The following is a 17,003-nucleotide window of genomic DNA, read 5'->3' as shown; positions in this document are numbered from 1 at the left end:
CTAAATTGGAATTCCCAAAGAGGTTAGAATAATTGGGCAGTGGCTGCTGATCCAGGAGAATGAAATGCCCTTGATGTTCTTCTTAGGTGAAGAGCATGGCACACCATCTGTTTTTGTGTGACAAGCTGGAGGCACCTCGCAAACTGCGTTTCCCTGGCCGTTTCGTTGATGACATCTCAGCCCTGGTGTGCACCGTCAGTGCCGAAATTGCTAGCCGTTGCCAGAAGGTTTGTGCAAGGTTTCTTTTCTTTGCCTGCCTCTCCATCCATTCCTTCAGAGTTTCCTATTCGCATCACTCCACAAACAAGCCAAGCGACTTAATTCACGTTTGCATGTTTTAAACCTTGACCTGCATTAGAGTGCAAACTTTAAAAAGTGCAGTGTTGGGAGCAACAAGGTACAGGTTTCTCTACTTTCCCATATTTTTCCTCCTAAGCTGCAGGTGTAAACAAATAAAACCCAAGCTTTACATTTTCATATAACTCCTAGGATCTCTCAAGTGACAAAAAGCATAATGGATATGGAATTTCCTGCACTGAATGCCCTAGAATGTATTGTTGTGACCCACGTTTCATGTAAAATGTGGTTTTTTAAAAACAACCAAAACAGACTGTCAGGGGCTCAGGAGCAGAGGCACAGGGAAGAGGGGAAATGGAGAGCGAAGGGGAAGAATCCGAGGGGAGCGTAGGAGAAGAGGACAGTGGTCCGAGGGATTCCATGAGCCTCTCCAGCGAATCGGAAGATTCACAGAAGGGGGCGCCAGTGGCCAGGGGCAGGGGGTTCCCAGGGGGAACGCCCCAGGAGCAAGGGGGCAGCAGGGATTCCCAGAGCAGTAGTTGGAAATCAGGACCAGCTTCCCCACCAGAGCAGAGTGGGGGGGAAGGTTCCCAAGTATCGGGGTCAGTGCATTCCCCAACAGGGGGAGAGGACGAGGCGGGGCTGACCACGCCTCCATCGGAGAGTCGGGCAACGGAGGGGAGGTCAGATCCAGCCAGTGTCCCGGAAGAGGGAAGCAGTGACAGAAGTAGTGTAACGGTTAGGAGAAAGGTCACTGGGTTGGCGCGAGAGGCAAGTTCAAATGTACAGGAGCGCGGGACAGCAGAGAATGAGGATTGGGAACCGGGTCCTAAAGCCCGACGGAGGCAGGGGGAGGAGCTAAGCGACTCAGGGTCGGAAGAGTCCAGAAAGGGCAATGCCCCAGCGGGCAGGAGGACCCAGAGGAGGAGAGAGCAGCGGAAAAGGTGGAGCAGGGCTAGGATCTTAAACTGGTGTCAGAGGGGAGGAGACTCAGACGGGACTTCGTCGATCTAGGGGTTAAGACGTAGGGCTGCACGCTGTGGCTTTGAAATGGAAACTGAACTTCAATAAAGACTTTTATACATTACCACAGCCTAGCGTTGGTCTTCTGTGAGCTGGGACCTAGAGGCAGCTCTGACAGTAAGTCCCGTCTCTTTAAAACCTCGCAACGTGAGTGGACGCAGCGAGGGGCGAAGATTGGTGCTTCGCGAGCTCACGAAAGCAGGACAAGATGACTACCGAAGAGCAAATGGCAGCCCTGCAAAACGCAGTGACACAACTTAACGTGGAAATACTAGCATCCAGGAAGAGGGAAGATGAAGCAGCCGCCGCCTGCAGAGATCTGCAAATCAGGTTGGAAATGCTGACTAAACAGGGGCTACCGGGAGCCAGACCAGAGGGGATTGGGCTGGGAAAGAGAGGAGGCAGCCTTGTGTCTCATTTCAATGGGAGTCTGCAGGAGTATCCCAACTTCAGAGCAGACGTGGTTTTTGCGCTAAAGTTGCTGGAGAAGGACTTTAGAGATGAGCGGGAGAAAGTAGGCTTCATACTAACTCATCTCCATGGAGAAGCTAAAGCGTGGCTGCGCAATCTATGGAGAGATAATGACCCAGCCCTCCAAAATGCGGACGCCTTCATTAAGACGATGGATGCTTGTTTTTTATCAGCGGTAGATGTAGATGTCGCCAAAAAGGAGATACATGGATTAAAACAAGGCAGAGCCACTGTAAGGCAATATCACTCCCGCTTTTTTGCATTGGTCAACGCGCTGAAATGGGAAAATGATTCAACTGCCGTCAGAGACCTGTTCTGGGAGGGGTTGAACGGGGCTGTTAAAGACGAAATTGCAAGGGGGGAGAGACCCCAGAGCACTCAAGAAGTTGTCCAGAAAGCGCTGACGATTGGGGTGCGTCTGGAAGAACGCCCTTGGAGCAAAGAAGAAGGGCGTTGGGGACGCACGCCAGCGAGAGCACCTCCTTTCTTTCCCAGGGACACAGCGCGCGCTCAATCCACGCCTCCACTGGGAGGGGGAGAGGAGCCGATGGAGATAGGTGGTGCAAAGGCTCAGTCAGCAACCAGAGCCCTAACACCGGGAGCAGTCACAGCGAAGCCTCCTAGAGGGAACAGGAAGTGTTACATCTGCGACAGTGCTCAGCACATGGCAAAAGAGTGCCCCCAGAGGATCCACAAGCACACTGCAGCCTCAGCAACAGTAAGAGAGGAAGTTCAGCAGGGAGAACCACTGCAGGGAAACGACGGAGTCTGGCTGGAAGCAGAACCACTGGGGCCCAGCCAGACGAGTCAGTGAAGCAGTCCCCAGGAATTTTACAGCCCACGGACCCCCTCCCACCCAAACCAGTGGTGCAGCTCACCGCAACACTCCAGCTTCCCAATGGGCTCTCCATGGAAGTCCCTATCACCATCGACTCTGGCAGCAATGCAGACTTTATAGGAGTGGATTTTCTCAAGCAACATAACGTGGTGCTCCTACCAGCCACGATGCCCCTGAACGTAGTCACGGTAGACGGCAGGGAGCTCCTGGGAGGACAAGTGGTGCAGCAAACACCGCCAATGGTGATGCAAATTGGAAATCACCGCGAAGTCATCAGCTTCAACGTCACCCACCTGTCGGAACACGCCCATAGTACTGGGCATGAGTTGGCTGGACAGGCACAGCCCGGCATTAGCATGGTACCAGCGTCAGTTGACCTTCAGCTCCTCCTACTGCGCAGAACACTGCATCCTCGCTAACCAGGAAGATGAGGGGCACGAGGATGGACCACAGCTGCACTTAGGCATGTTGCAAGCGGTACCCAACAAGTGCAAAGAATTTTTGGAGGTCTTCTGCGAGAAGGAAGCGGACAAGCTGCCCCCCCCACAGGCCCTACGACTGCAAGATTGACCTCCTGCCGGGGGCGACGCTGCCGATTGGGAAACTGTATTCCATGTCTGAGGATGAACTGCAGGAACTCAGGGAGTTCATAGATCACAACTTGAAGCGAGGATTCATCCGAGAATCCAAAGCGGTGGGGGGCAGTCCTGTTTTCTTCGTGAAGAAAAAAGACACGGCCCAAAAGAGGCTTGTAGTTGATTATAGAATTTTGAATTCGAAAACCAAGCCCACGGCGTTCCCCATGCCCAAGATTGACGACCTGCTCGCGACGGTGAGGAAGGGACGCATCTTCACCAAGTTGGATCTACGAGGGGCGTACAATCTTATACGCATGCGGGAGGGCGACGAGTGGAAGACGGCCATGTTTGCACCCCTGGGCACCTATGAATATAGAGTTATGCCGTTTGGCTTACAAAATGGCTCCCACTGTTTTCAAGCCTTTATGCACCACGTCTTAGCGGGACTCCTCTACAAGAAGTGTGTCTGCTTCCTGGACGACATCCTGATCTTTTCGGAATCTCAGGAGGCTCACGAGAGGGACGTCAAGGAGGTCCTGCAAAGACTACGGGAGCACAGACTTTACGCCAAATTGGAGAAGTGCCAGTTCGACACGACGGAGGTGGACTTCCTGGGCTACAAGCTGTCCGACAAGGGACTTGCCATGGACAGCGCCAAGGTCCGCTCGGTGTTGGACTGGAAGAGCCCTCGCAATCGGAAGGAGGTCCAGAAATTCGTCGGCTTTGCCAACTTCTATCGCAAGTTTATCAAGGGATTCGCCATGCAAACGGCAGCCATCACGGACACCCTCAGCTCCAAGAAGAAGAAGTTCATCTGGACCAAGAGGCAGAGCGGTCCTTTCAGATGCTCAAGCGTCTCTTCGCGTCCGAAGAGCAGCTGCTGCACGTAAACCCCAGCAAACCCATGAGGGTGGAGACGGACCTCAGACAGAGCCGTGGGGGCAGTCCTGTTGCAGCGAGACCCGCAAGGGGACTGGAGGCCGTATGCTTTCTACTCCAGGAAACTCAGCAAGTTGGAGCAGAACTACACCATCTGGGACAGGGAGTTGCTGGCAGTCCATGCAGCCTTCAAGGCGTGGAGGCACTTCCTCATCGGAGCCAAACACACAGTGCAGGTCCACATGGACCATAAGAACCTGGAACACTGGCGTACGGCGCGGTTCCTGAACCAGAGACACATCCGCTGGGCGGAGTTCTTTGCGGATTTTGACTTCAGGATAGAATACATCCCGGGAGACAACAACATCATGGCGGATGCACTGTCCAGGAAGCCGCAGTATCTCGAGGCAGAGGCACCGGCGGCGGCCAAGCACATTTTCGCACCGAAAGCATGGGCATGCGCCTCAGCCACGGTGGACCTGGACGCGGTACGTCGCGCGCTGCAGACAGACTCCTTCGCACGCTCCAAGATGGAGGAAGTGCGGAACGGAACAGCGAAGGACGACGAGTTCCAGATACGCGACGGACTGCTCATCCGCAAAGGGGCCCTCTACGTACCGGGAGACGACCTCCGCGCGAAGGTACTGCAACAGTTACACGACGCGCCCAGCGCTGGGCACTTCGGCAAAGAGAAGACAGTGGAATTAGTAGCCAGAGACTTTTGGTGGCCCAAGATGAGGGGGGAAGTCGCGGATTACGTCACTAGGTGCGACACATGCCAGAGGGCCAAGCCAGTGCACAGGCCGCCGGCAGGACTGCTGGAACCGCTACAGACACCGCTCGAACCGTGGGAGAGGGTGGCCCTGGACTTTGTAACGGATCTGCCCAGCTCGAGGGGCAAAACAGCAGTACTCGTGGTAGTGGACATGTTCACCAAGATGGCCCACTTCATTTCGTGCGCGAAGGTGGCTACAGCGGAACAGACTGCCAAGCTGTTCATAGACCACGTGTTCAAGGTGCACGGTCTACCACGGTCTATCCTGTCCGACCGGGGGCGCCAGTTCATCTCGAACTTCTGGCAGAAGTTGATGGGCATCCTGAACGTCAAGATCAACCTAGCGTCGGCAAGACACCCGCAGACCAACGGACAAGCGGAGAGGGTCAACGCCATCATGCAGCAGTACCTGAGATGCTACGCGAATCAGCAGCCTGCGACATGGGTGGACTACCTACCGCTGGCCGAGTTCGCCTACAACAACACGAAGCACGTGTCCACGGGGGTGACACCGTTCTTCACCAACAATGGGCGGCATCCCAGAACCTTCCCGGGATTAGAGAGAGTGGGGGAGGGGGAGCCACAGGCAGCAGAGGCCTTCGCGACGGAATTACAGGAGGTCCACGAGCAACTCCGAAGGCAGTTAGAACTAGCAAAGCACGCATACAAGATGCAGGCAGACAGACACAGAAGGGTTGGGGAAGACATACAGGTGGGAGACTGGGTCTGGTTGGCAGCCCAGGCAGTACCGGCCAGATCGTTAGCCAAGAAGAAGCTAGGCCACAAGCAGCTAGGGCCTTACCAGGTCGAGGCACAGATCAATCCAGTGGCCTTCCGGTTGACACTCCCGGAGGGATCCCGAATGCACCCGGTCTTTCATAGATCAGTGCTCACGCCCTACAAGGCACCTCACAGGTTTCAGGCGCCAGGGACAGCACCAGACCCGCTCAGGGAGGCGCCCACGAAGGGGGGGTCACCGAAGGGGGAGCCACTCAACGAGGCCACAGAGATTTTAGATTCGAGATGGGGGGAGGAAAGGATTGAATATCTCCTCGCCAGGGAAGACACCCCAGCCAGCGCCAACAGGTGGGTACCGGATTATGCAGTGGAGGAGCAATGGCTCAAGGACGAATTCCATGCACTTTTCCCGCACAGACCCATGCCGGCAGATTATTTCGACGAATATCTTTTCACACCCACACTCTCAGCCAGCACGTTCCAGGGGTTCTCTTCAGCTGAGGACACGGCGCCGGAGACCAGCTCCCCAGAGGGATCCCTCTCAGGGTTTGGCACTGGCGGATCTTATTGGTGGGAAGATCAACCTGAGGTGGGGTGGCGCAGAGAAATGCCGAGAGGGATCTTGCACGCAGCGTCACCCCAGACGACAGAGGGAGAGGGGGTCATGGGCGAGTTGGGGGAAGATCCAGGGTTCGAACACTCATCCCAAGAGATGGAAGCAGAGGAGATCAATGTCGACGAGACCACGGAGGACTGCCCGGATTTATCCGGCTGGCTGCACACCACGGGGGACAAGCTGTATCCAGCACTCACCCCCACAACACTAGAGCACCCAGAACCCACACCAGAAGAGGGGGAGGGGGAAGGGGGGGCTTTGAGGGGGGGATGGATGTCAGGGGCTCAGGAGCAGAGGCACAGGGAAGAGGGGAAATGGAGAGCGAAGGGGAAGAATCCGAGGGGAGCGTAGGAGAAGAGGACAGTGGTCTGAGGGATTCCATGAGCCTCTCCAGCGAATCGGAAGATTCACAGAAGGGGGCGCCAGTGGCCAGGGGCAGGGGGTTCCCAGGGGGAACGCCCCAGGAGCAAGGGGGCAGCAGGGATTCCCAGAGCAGTAGTTGGAAATCAGGACCAGCTTCCCCACCAGAGCAGAGTGGGGGGGAAGGTTCCCAAGTATCGGGGTCAGTGCATTCCCCAACAGGGGGAGAGGACGAGGCGGGGCTGACCACGCCTCCATCGGAGAGTCGGGCAACGGAGGGGAGGTCAGATCCAGCCAGTGTCCCGGAAGAGGGAAGCAGTGACAGAAGTAGTGTAACGGTTAGGAGAAAGGTCACTGGGTTGGCGCGAGAGGCAAGTTCAAATGTACAGGAGCGTGGGACAGCAGAGAATGAGGATTGGGAACCGGGTCCTAAAGCCCGCCGGAGGCAGGGGGAGGAGCTAAGCGACTCAGGGTCGGAAGAGTCCAGAAAGGGCAATGCCCCAGCGGGCAGGAGGACCCAGAGGAGGAGAGAGCAGCGGAAAAGGTGGAGCAGGGCTAGGATCTTAAACTGGTGTCAGAGGGGAGGAGACTCAGACGGGACTTCGTCGATCTAGGGGTTAAGACGTAGGGCTGCACGCTGTGGCTTTGAAATGGAAACTGAACTTCAATAAAGACTTTTATACATTACCACAGCCTAGCGTTGGTCTTCTGTGAGCTGGGACCTAGAGGCAGCTCTGACACAGACTATCTGTATAAAATAGTATCCTTGCAAGATTAAAACATTAATGGTGGGGATATAGCAACCCTTAATAATATAGATAGATACATGCAGCAAGTCTTACCCACCTTCTTTATAAATGTGCATCCATTCATGCGTGTATATTACATTTGAGTCACTTTAGCTGTATTAACCCCCCCAACCCCCCCCCCCCCCCGCAAACTGCAATTTTTAAAAATGGGTTTTAAAAAAGAAATGGTTTATGTGATTATATAACACAACAAAAAAATCCAAAGATGGCTAGTTGTTCTCTATCTCCCTTTAAAATTCACAACTGGAACAAAATGGAAACCTTTGTGTATAATCTGGTGAGAACTTCTATACGAACCCCATTGAAATGTGTGGGAATTCTGTGAGATATCTGCCCCATTTTGATTCTGTGCTAGCAGTTTGCGCTCGCTCACGTGGTCTTAATCCCCTCTCCCACTTGCTCAGTTTCTGACCCTCCATTCGGGGTTGCCAGAGCCCCACAGAAGCCCCTTCAATTGCCACCTCACATGCTTCTGTGTTTTTCCGCAGGATATTGAGCTGGTGGAACATCTCAACAGCAGCCTGGCCTTTTTCCTCAATGACCTACTATCCCTCATGGATCGCGGCTTTGTCTTCAACCTCCTGCGTTCTTACTACAAGCAGGTAACAAGAGAAACCCGGTGGCTCTCTTTTCCTAGGCTGCTAATTTTACCTCCTGGAAGAGGGCAGAATAACTAGGAGAGAGGGCAAGAGTTTTATTTAGATAGGTGGCTGCGGAAAACTTTCTGTACGTGCAGAACTCAGATCCAGTGTGTTGTAGGGGTTGGAGTGTTGGACTAGGACCTGAGAGACCAGGGTTCAAATCCCTGCTCAGCCATGAAGATCATAGGGTGGCCTTAGGCCAGCCACAGGTCTACTTTGTAGGGTAGTTGTGAAGATAAAATGGGGAAGAAGAAAAGCATGTATGCCACCTTGAGTTCTTTGGAGGAAAGGTGGGATATAAATGCAAATAAATAAGTAATTGGTTAAAGCTTGAACCCTCACTCAGTTGTAATCAGGGCTTTGATGTTAGACTGGACACTGGGGAAGGAGATGGTGACTCTGGGTGGCCTCTGCTAGAGGCTGGAGGGTTCACAATGCTGTACCAAGCCTACAAGGGATGTGGCTGGTGCTGTGGTCTAAACCACTGAGCCTCTTGCGTATGCTGATCGGAAGGTTGGCGGTTCAAATCCCTGTGATGGAGTGAGCTCCCATTGCTCTGCCACAGCTCTGGCCAACCTAGCATTTCGAAAGCACACCAATGCAAGTAGATAAAAAGGTACCACTGCGGCAGGAAGGTAAACAGCATTTCCATGCGCTCTGGCTTCTGTCATGATGTCCCATTGCACCAGAAGCGGTTTAGTCATGCTGGCCACATGACCCAGGAAGCTCTCTGTGGACAAACGTCAGCTCCCTTGGCCTGAAAGCTAGATGAGCACCACACCCCTATAGTTGCCTTTGATTGGACTTTACCAAGCCCATAACAGCTACCTTCCTTCCTCCTCTCCAGATCAATAACAGGCTGCTGACCACCCAGAACCCCAATGCCCTCATTGCTCTGAGGATGGACTTCATCCGTATCATCTGCAGCCATGAGCACTACGTCACTCTGAACCTGCCCTGCAGTGGCCTCTCCCCACCTGCTTCCCCCTCCCCCTCTGTTTCTTCAGCAACCTCCCAGGTAAGCGGCCCAGCGTTAGGGAAAGGAACGTGAGAAGAGGACGCTCTTGGTGGATCAGAGTCAGAGCATGACTCCATCTGGTCCCACCAGCCTGCCTTGAACAACACTGAGCCAGGTGCCTCCGCAAGGACATCACCTGGGCACTGTTGCCTCCAGCCTGTTGCCTCCAGCCTCTGCTATCCTGAACAGCTAACGGATGCCCTTTCTGTGAAATAGTCTGGTCCCTTTTAGAGCTGCCTTAAGCAAGTGGCCAGGTAGCAGATACCACCGGGAATTGGGGGTAGGGGTGTGTGTTGGGGTGATGACTACTGGCTCAAAGAAGGTTTGCCAAAGAAGTAGGCTTCCAGGAAAGACTTGACAGAGACAAGAGACAGGAAAGAGCCTCTCCTGGTATGTCCCACAGAGAAATTTACGGTCTGCAAATAAAAACATCCTGAAGATCCCAGGCCACAGAGAGGTTAGGCTGGCCTCAACTAGAGCCAGGGCTTTCTCGGCCGCGGCTCCAATCTGGTGGAACGCTCTGTCTCAAGAGACTAGGGCCCTGTGGGACCTGACATCTTTCCGCAGGGCCTGCAAGACAGAGCTGTTCCACCAGGCCTTTGGTCAGGGCGCAGCCTGACCCCCTCCTCTGGCAATCTGCACAGAATTTTGCTTAATTGGTTGCCATCAATTTGATTTTAATTTGATTTTAATTAATTTTATAATGAATGTTTTTAGAATGTTGGATTATTTTGATTGTTGTTAGGCGCCCTGAGCCCAGCTTCAGCTAGGGAGGGCGGGATATAAATAAAATTTATTATTATTATTATTATTATTATTATTATTATTATTATTATTACTGGTAGCGAGAGGAATCCGCATGTTGAAAAACCAAGAGGCAAATGGCAGCATTGGAGGGACAGAAAAGAAATTGGGAGCATTGCCATGGATTGGACAGTCAGTGAGCACCAAGAGGTGACTGGGCAGGAGATGTGAGCTGACTCTCTCTGGGGAGGTCAGTCCCCTGCCCCCATGGCTGAAAGGGGCAGCATTGTCACCCCTAGGAAGTCATGAAACGCTGCAGAGGATTGATTCCCTGCCACTTAACTCTCCCTGCTTCCCTTGCTCCTGCAGAGCTATATATCACTGTGGCGATCACATAGGGTCCCCGGACGTTTAACGGTCTACTGATCCCTCTGCCTCCACTGTGATCGCTTCCCCGCTGCCACCAACCAGTTACTCTCTGAGTAACACTGAGTCCAGTCAGTTGTTAAAAGTGAACCACAAAAAACCAAGTTTATTTTACAGACATTAACAAGTTTATGGTTTCTCCGATAATATTCCTGTCAGTATCTTAACTTTAGTTTCTTTTTTTATTTTTTTGTTAAATAATATTTTATTGACAGTTTAAACACTACAAAAGAAAAAAATTAAACAATACAATACAATACAATACAATACAAAAACAAAGACACTACATAACACTAACACTAAAACATTAAACTAACAAAACAAAAACAATTTAAGACACATCCAATAATTTCAATATCTTATCTTTCATTCACTTGTTTCAACGACCTCCTCACACCTTCCTTTTCGTATTCCACTTCAATTAACTGTTTCAGCAATTCCTTTCCATCTTCCTCTGTTTTCTGTCCTGTAATTTATCTTAACATATTCTAACCTTATTTTTTCCCTTTAATACATTAATAATCTATTTGTACTTAGTTCCTTATAACATTTCTACTAAAGCCATATAACTTCATTCCATCATTTTTCTAACATTCATTGATTTTACAGTATTTCTGTAAATAGTCTTTAAACTTTTTCCAGTCTTCTTCCACCGACTCTTCTCCCTGGTCTCGGATTCTGCCAGTCATTTCCGCCAGTTCTTAACTTTAGTTTCTTTACCGGCCTGTACCTTCTTAATACCTTCTGACTGATTATCTCAACTGCTTGACTGACTCCTCTTAACAATTTTTTTCCCTTTCTCACACCGGACTAGCCCAACCCACAGACTTATCTTCCCTCTCTCGTCTAACTTCAGACTGTCTTCTCAACCACTCTAACCCTAACTCTTCTTAACAAATTCTCTCTCTGCTGAAACCTTATACACAGTTAACTCTGCCCCTTGGTTAGTCATTTTACAATTAGTTAACCCTTTCCCTATGAACCCAGTATGATGTCACACACATAGGAGGGCAAACGCCACAATCACCTTTGGTAGTTGACACTTGTGGAACCTTTCCTTTCTTCTCCTTGCCCCTCCCCCTCCCTTTAAAGAAGTAGTTCATGAAAGCAACAACTGAGAGAGACTGGCTCATTCGAAAGGCTACCAGTAAAGGATGGCAACTGAGATGTGAAGCTTGGACGCTGTTCTTTTCTGTGCAATGATAAGGAAAGGAACTGTTCACGACACGCTGGCTGGCGTCGACTCTGCTTGATTTCTCATGGCCTTTCCCCTTTCCCAGGGCTCAGCCTTCTCCAGCCACACACAGGACCAACGAGTGGCCAGCATGTTTGAGCTGTCGGTGGCCTTTCGGCAGCAGCACTTCCTGGCAGGGCTGGTGCTGATGGAGCTGGCTCTCATCCTGGAGCCGGATGCAGAGGGGTAAGTGCGGTCCTTTGGGATGGTTCCCTGATGCCCTTGTAGCCAGAGCCCTTTCTGACATCCCTGCTCTCTTCCCTTCCCTTAGAGCCTTCTTCTTGCACAAGAAGGCAATCAGCACCCTTCACAACCTGCTGTGCAGCCACGACTCAGACCCTCGCTACATGGACCGTTTGGTACGGGAGCACGTGGCTCAGCTGTACTTGCCTCTCATTGGCATTGTCATGGATGCTCTGCCCCAGCTCTACGACTTCACAGGTGAGGCCAGGAGGCCCTTCTGGGGGCAGGGAGGAGGGTGATAATGGATGGAGGTACCAATGTGTGCAGATTCCTAGCCGGTTTTCAAAAACGACAGCCTCTCCCTAACCTTCCTTGCTGCCAGCAAGCCTGCTGTCTTCAGTTTTGTTCCGCATACTTGGAATAGAGCCAGTTAAGCGGAGGGCTTGGGTGGCCATGGCATCAATCCCAGTTGTGTCAAACTCACTGACTGTAGCTGCTGCCCTCCCAGGCGAGGGAGGAGAATCCAGCTGAGTTTCGCTATCTGAGGTTTGATATGGTGGTCATTCTGTGAAGCCATACCAAGCTGACTTTTTAAAAAATGCTTTGCTGTTCTGCATTGGGTCAGTACTTTGCCCTTGTTATTAAAACCAGGTTCTCTCTTTATTTTATATTGTTTTTAGTATCACTGAGGATCTCTCTGGCTAGGTCTTATCACATCCGCCATTAAAACTGTTTGTTCTGTCTCCTTATCTAAGGTTTCTCCAAAAATAATCACACTCTTGGTGAGAGGTGCAAACGGTGACATCTCTTTGTATCTGAAAATTCAATCAAAGAGATTTCCACTTACATCTGATGCCATTTGATTCCTATTTGTAGTTTATGAAAGCAAATTAGCTTTCTGTCTAGCTCTGAAATTATAAATTCTGAGCAACTTGCTGCATTCATTCTTTCTAATATCAAAGTCAATGAAGTAACTGTTCTCTGATTAACATGATACAAAGGATTTGTTCCAGATACAATGCCTTTTAATGTAAGACTAGAAAAAATATTATTTTATATTTCTTTGCCTTCTGTTTTTTCCTAGTTAATTCCTTTTGTACTCTGTCCTTTAATTCCTAACTAGAGCATCCTTAGCCAGCTTCCCCATCATCAGTTCAGCACACACTTACTGAACAACACAAAAGCAAAAATCTAAAGCCTGTCAGTTGAGCAAATGCAATTTAAGTGAGCTTAAGAGTGGCACTTAAGAAGAGAGAACCAGTCTTTGAATATTCAGAAACATCTCAGTCTCACAGCTCAGGAAATCCTGGAAAACAGCCACAGTTTGAATGGTGATTTGTGGCTTGGTGATGTGTCATAGCTTCCCATGTCGTTTCTCATTTGTTTTGGGGAAACGTACAACATTTGAAGCAGAGTCAGAGCCACAAAGGAAGTCTCAAGTCATGCAGATTTAAAGACTGCATGATATAGTATAGAAAAGCTAATGAAAGGGAAAACAAGGAAGTTGTGAAGGAACAAAAGAAAAGAAAGCCAGAGGAAGAGTCTGAGATTAAAGTCTGGTGCTTATAATAGAATCCAGAGCTTTAAGCAAGGAATCTCACAGCCTGACACTTGGAACTGACTTGATAAGCTACCCAGGACTGCGTGAGCTCAGTCCTAGAACAGCCTTCCATATCTGTTCATCTTGAGAGGTTGTTGGACTGCAACTCCCATCAGCCTCAGCTGTCCTGGCCCAGTGGTCAAGGATGGCGGTGGGAGTCCAACAAAATCTGGAAGGCACTAGGCTGAGAGAGCCTGCCCCAGAGCTTATATAAGGGAAAAGAAGTGTATTAACTCCAATTTGCAGGTAGCTTGAGGCCCCTGGAATGGCCAAGTATACACTGCTAGGAGTCTGGCCCTTCTTCATTTTAGTGGTCAGCATTGCAGAAGTTCTTGCCTGCAGGGATGGTTCATGGCCACCCTGGCCTTGGCTCTGATTTTGCCAGAAATCTCTTCAACGAAATCAGTCTGTGAAATCAACCAAAGAATATTGAAGTGGCTTCCCCGTTGCCTTAACTTGCATTAGCTTTAGTGGGTTGCTTAGCTTCCGTTGCCTTTATTGTTCATTTTAGCTGCTTGGAATGTCTCTGAAAAGGAAAATGTGAGTCAAAACCTTATTAAGGAACATTTGTGCAAATTAGCTTTATATATATACGGAATATCAGTATCCAAAGTTATTGACTGGGTGGTGGTCTGGCTGGGCTATCTTTTCTTCCCTTATCGGCCCTTATTGGGCAATTAATTCAACTTTACAGAGAACCTCAGCCAGCGAGGGCGGCTGGCCTCTGTGACGGTTGAGGACGGTGATGGGGATGGCAGCACCATTAGCCAGTCAGTTGCCATGGCCATTGCTGGCTCTCCCTTGCCCCACGCTCATCGGTCCACTGTCTTCCAAATGCCATCAGTGGTGAGTATACACTGTCCTCTGGGGCTAGAGAACGAAACCGAAACTCGGGTGAGGAATTACTTGCATCTGTGGAATGAACCCAGGAGCATACAGGTCTCAGTCCTCAGCAGGAAAGTCTCTGTGTGTTCAGATTTGTAACATGGTTGATCTCAAACACAATAGGAGATTTAACAGTACAAAAACTATTAGTTGATTGCAGTGAGTTTTGTTTGTTTATGTGAGGGGGGCGGTTATTGGGTCAGATTAGCCTTATCAATTTGTATGCTGTTGCGAGGTTTATATTGCTATCTTGTTGGGCTGTGTATGTAATAAAGGAGTGCCATACTGGGGTGAAGGCATCCTCTTTTGTAACTGAAAAATCATTTAATAAAAACAAATACACAAACACACACACACACAGACACACCCTACAAGGACTTGCATGAAGCAGCCAATTTTAAAACTCCATTCAGCTACTACTTGCATTTCCTATTCCGACATAGTGATATCATTAGGCAATGTGGGCCCAAAACATTGCTCCTCAAAACCAGAGGAAAGGAGGTCCTTATGAATAGAGAGCAGCAGGGCACCACTACTGCCTCTGCCTTCTTTGATGCACTGTGCCATTTAGGCACGCTTAGTTGGGAGAGGGGGGAATAGGGGTCTGGGTCAAGTGAATTGTAAGAGCTGCGCTGAGCTCATCTCTTGCTTGTTTGCAGCCGCCACGGCAGTATAGCATGCTGTCAGCTGAAGCAAGTCGCAACCTGCTGGTGTGTCTCCTCTGGGTACTGAAGAATGCGGATGGAGCTGTGCTGCATCGCTGGCTTGCTGACCTCTCTGCTTTGCATGTGAACCGTCTCCTTGACCTGCTCTACCTCTGTGTCTCTTGCTTCGAGTATAAGGTTAGAGTCCAGGCGCTGAGAGAACCAAACGTGGCTCCCCTGCTTCCCTCCTCCCCATCCCAGGACTTTGGGGGACAGAACGCAGGAATCCCACCTTTAGCTGGCTGGACTCCTCACCTAAACGAACTCCTTAGTGGTTGCAGTTCTCAAAGCATGCAGTCTTTGACAGAACGTGGCCAGCAAAGAGCGGAGAAGAGGCAAGAGAAATGCAGCCTCTGACTGCAACAGTCAAAGGCTGCATTTCCTTCCAAGGAGAGCCTTAGAAAACAGTGGTTCTACAACACTTTGGGTGTCTTAAGGCAAGAGCAGACAGGCTTCAGGCAGTAGGATCTCTCTGTTGTTTAATAGAACCCTAATAGTTCACCTGCTGGAGCCTTAGGCAAAAGACATAAAGGTAAAGGGACCCCTGACCATTAGGTCCAGTCGTGGCTGACTCTGGGGTTGCAGCGCTCATCTTGCTTTACTGGCTTCCAGGTCATGTGGCCAGCATGACTAAGCCTCTCCTGGCGAACCAGAGCAGCGCACGGAAACACCGTTTACCTTCCCGCTGGAGCAGTACCTATTTATCTACTTGCACTTTGATGTGCTTTCAAACTGCTAGGTTGGCAGGAGCAGGGACCAAGCAATGGGAGCTCACCCCATCACAGGGATTTGAACCGCCAACCTTCTGATCCTAGGCTCTGTGTTTAACCCAGAGTGCCACCTGCATCCCAGGCAAAAGACATTCAGTTAAAGAATTCTAAGTCCAGGAACTTGTACTGAGTACCAGAACTGAGTCAAGTTCACAGTCCTTCCATATGCAAAATGCAACCCCTGGTTCATGCCCATCTAAGCACAACCATGATCCATTTCAGCAGGGAGAGTTGTGTTGTTGTTGTTAAATTGTGGGGGCATAAATCCTTGCCAATCTGCTTCATGCCACACAGAGATCGACTCGTAGATTCTGATCTACCTTCTTCCCACCCCTGCTGTAAGAATTCTTCTAACGTGGAGATTGAATAGGAAGCGAAATGTAAGAAGCCACTAACAGTTTATAGTGAAATCATTCCTATAAGATATTGTGAATTCCAGTAGTGCAATTCCAGTTCAGTATAGTGCTGTTGTTGGCTATGAGCTAAAATGGGGAGTGGTGGGAACCTTGCATTTGGAGCCCCCAAATACCTCTTTGCCAGATGTGAAGTGTGGCAGCTTACCAATTCCTGCCTATTGTATTTGGTGCTGATGCGGCCCTAGCCAGCAGCATTCTCCATGGTAAAACCTGAAGGGGCTTCACATTCCACTGCTCAGCACCTGTTGAAATGAGCACTCGGCCACATTCTTCAGTGAGCAACTGTCTGCCTGTTCTATGAGTTCTGGGCCTGCCAGGTTTTGCTCCTGCAGCCAAACTCCCCCTCTTGCTTAGCGAGGACTTTTAGACTCACTGCCATCCACAGGGCAAGAAGGCCTTTGAGCGCATCAACAGCCTGACCTTCAAGAAGTCTCTGGACATGAAAGCACGACTGGAGGAAGCCATCCTGGGCACTATTGGGGCACGCCAGGAGATGGTGCGACGCAGCCGAGGTGAGAATGAGAGAGGGTGGGGCTGTTTATCATGAGCAAGCTTCTGGAAGTAAGCAGATATAAATTCTTTGGAGTACCATCTGTGTGATCAGAAGGGAACTCTATTCATTCCCTTGAAGACTCACTCTAGCTGAAGCATCTTGCAGACATTAAGGGCTGGCTTTTGGTGACTGGAACTAGGCTTGGTGGGGAGGAGTTTTCTGATCTGTCATGGTACTCATGTCCTTCCTTCCCTTCCTACACAGAGCGGAGTCCATTTGGAAACCAAGAAAATGTTCGCTGGAGGAAGAATATTGCCCATTGGAGGCAGAATTCGGACAAGGTGGACAAGTGCGTTTGTGGGCAACTCTGGGGGGGTTTACGTTCACACATTGGACTGGTTTACCTATAATGCTTAGCAAAACCTTGGCTTAGTGCAAATGAGCAACCCTTTTATTTTATATACTGTGATCTTTTTATGTGAACCCCCTGAGACCTTCGGGAATA

General features: G+C 50.2%; 1 protein-coding gene across 8 annotated transcripts in view; it reads left to right on the top strand.

Annotated features, from left to right (window-relative positions):
* The window catches only part of DOCK6 (dedicator of cytokinesis 6), a 99,379-nt gene that overhangs the window by 52,446 nt on the left and 29,930 nt on the right, over nt 1-17,003 (top strand). For all 8 annotated transcript variants that reach the window (XR_014559303.1, XR_014559304.1, XR_014559305.1 and 5 more), the window contains 9 exons: nt 87-227; nt 7,873-7,986; nt 8,873-9,043; nt 11,494-11,633; nt 11,719-11,888; nt 13,925-14,076; nt 14,775-14,957; nt 16,391-16,517; nt 16,763-16,847. Coding sequence is in view for 3 of the 8 variants with exons in the window: in XM_083718165.1 (XP_083574291.1) it covers nt 87-227; nt 7,873-7,986; nt 8,873-9,043; nt 11,494-11,633; nt 11,719-11,888; nt 13,925-14,076; nt 14,775-14,957; nt 16,391-16,517; nt 16,763-16,847 (1,283 nt within the window). In the remaining 5 variants the exon portion in view is untranslated. The remainder of the gene's footprint in view (nt 1-86; nt 228-7,872; nt 7,987-8,872; nt 9,044-11,493; nt 11,634-11,718; nt 11,889-13,924; nt 14,077-14,774; nt 14,958-16,390; nt 16,518-16,762; nt 16,848-17,003) is intronic.

This window comes from Podarcis gaigeae (assembly GCF_964106915.1).
Source record: "Podarcis gaigeae genome assembly, chromosome: 17".
Classification (NCBI taxonomy): domain Eukaryota; kingdom Metazoa; phylum Chordata; class Lepidosauria; order Squamata; family Lacertidae; genus Podarcis; species Podarcis gaigeae.
The sequence above is the reverse complement of the archived record's forward strand: the minus strand, read 5'-3'. Positions and strand labels throughout refer to the sequence as shown.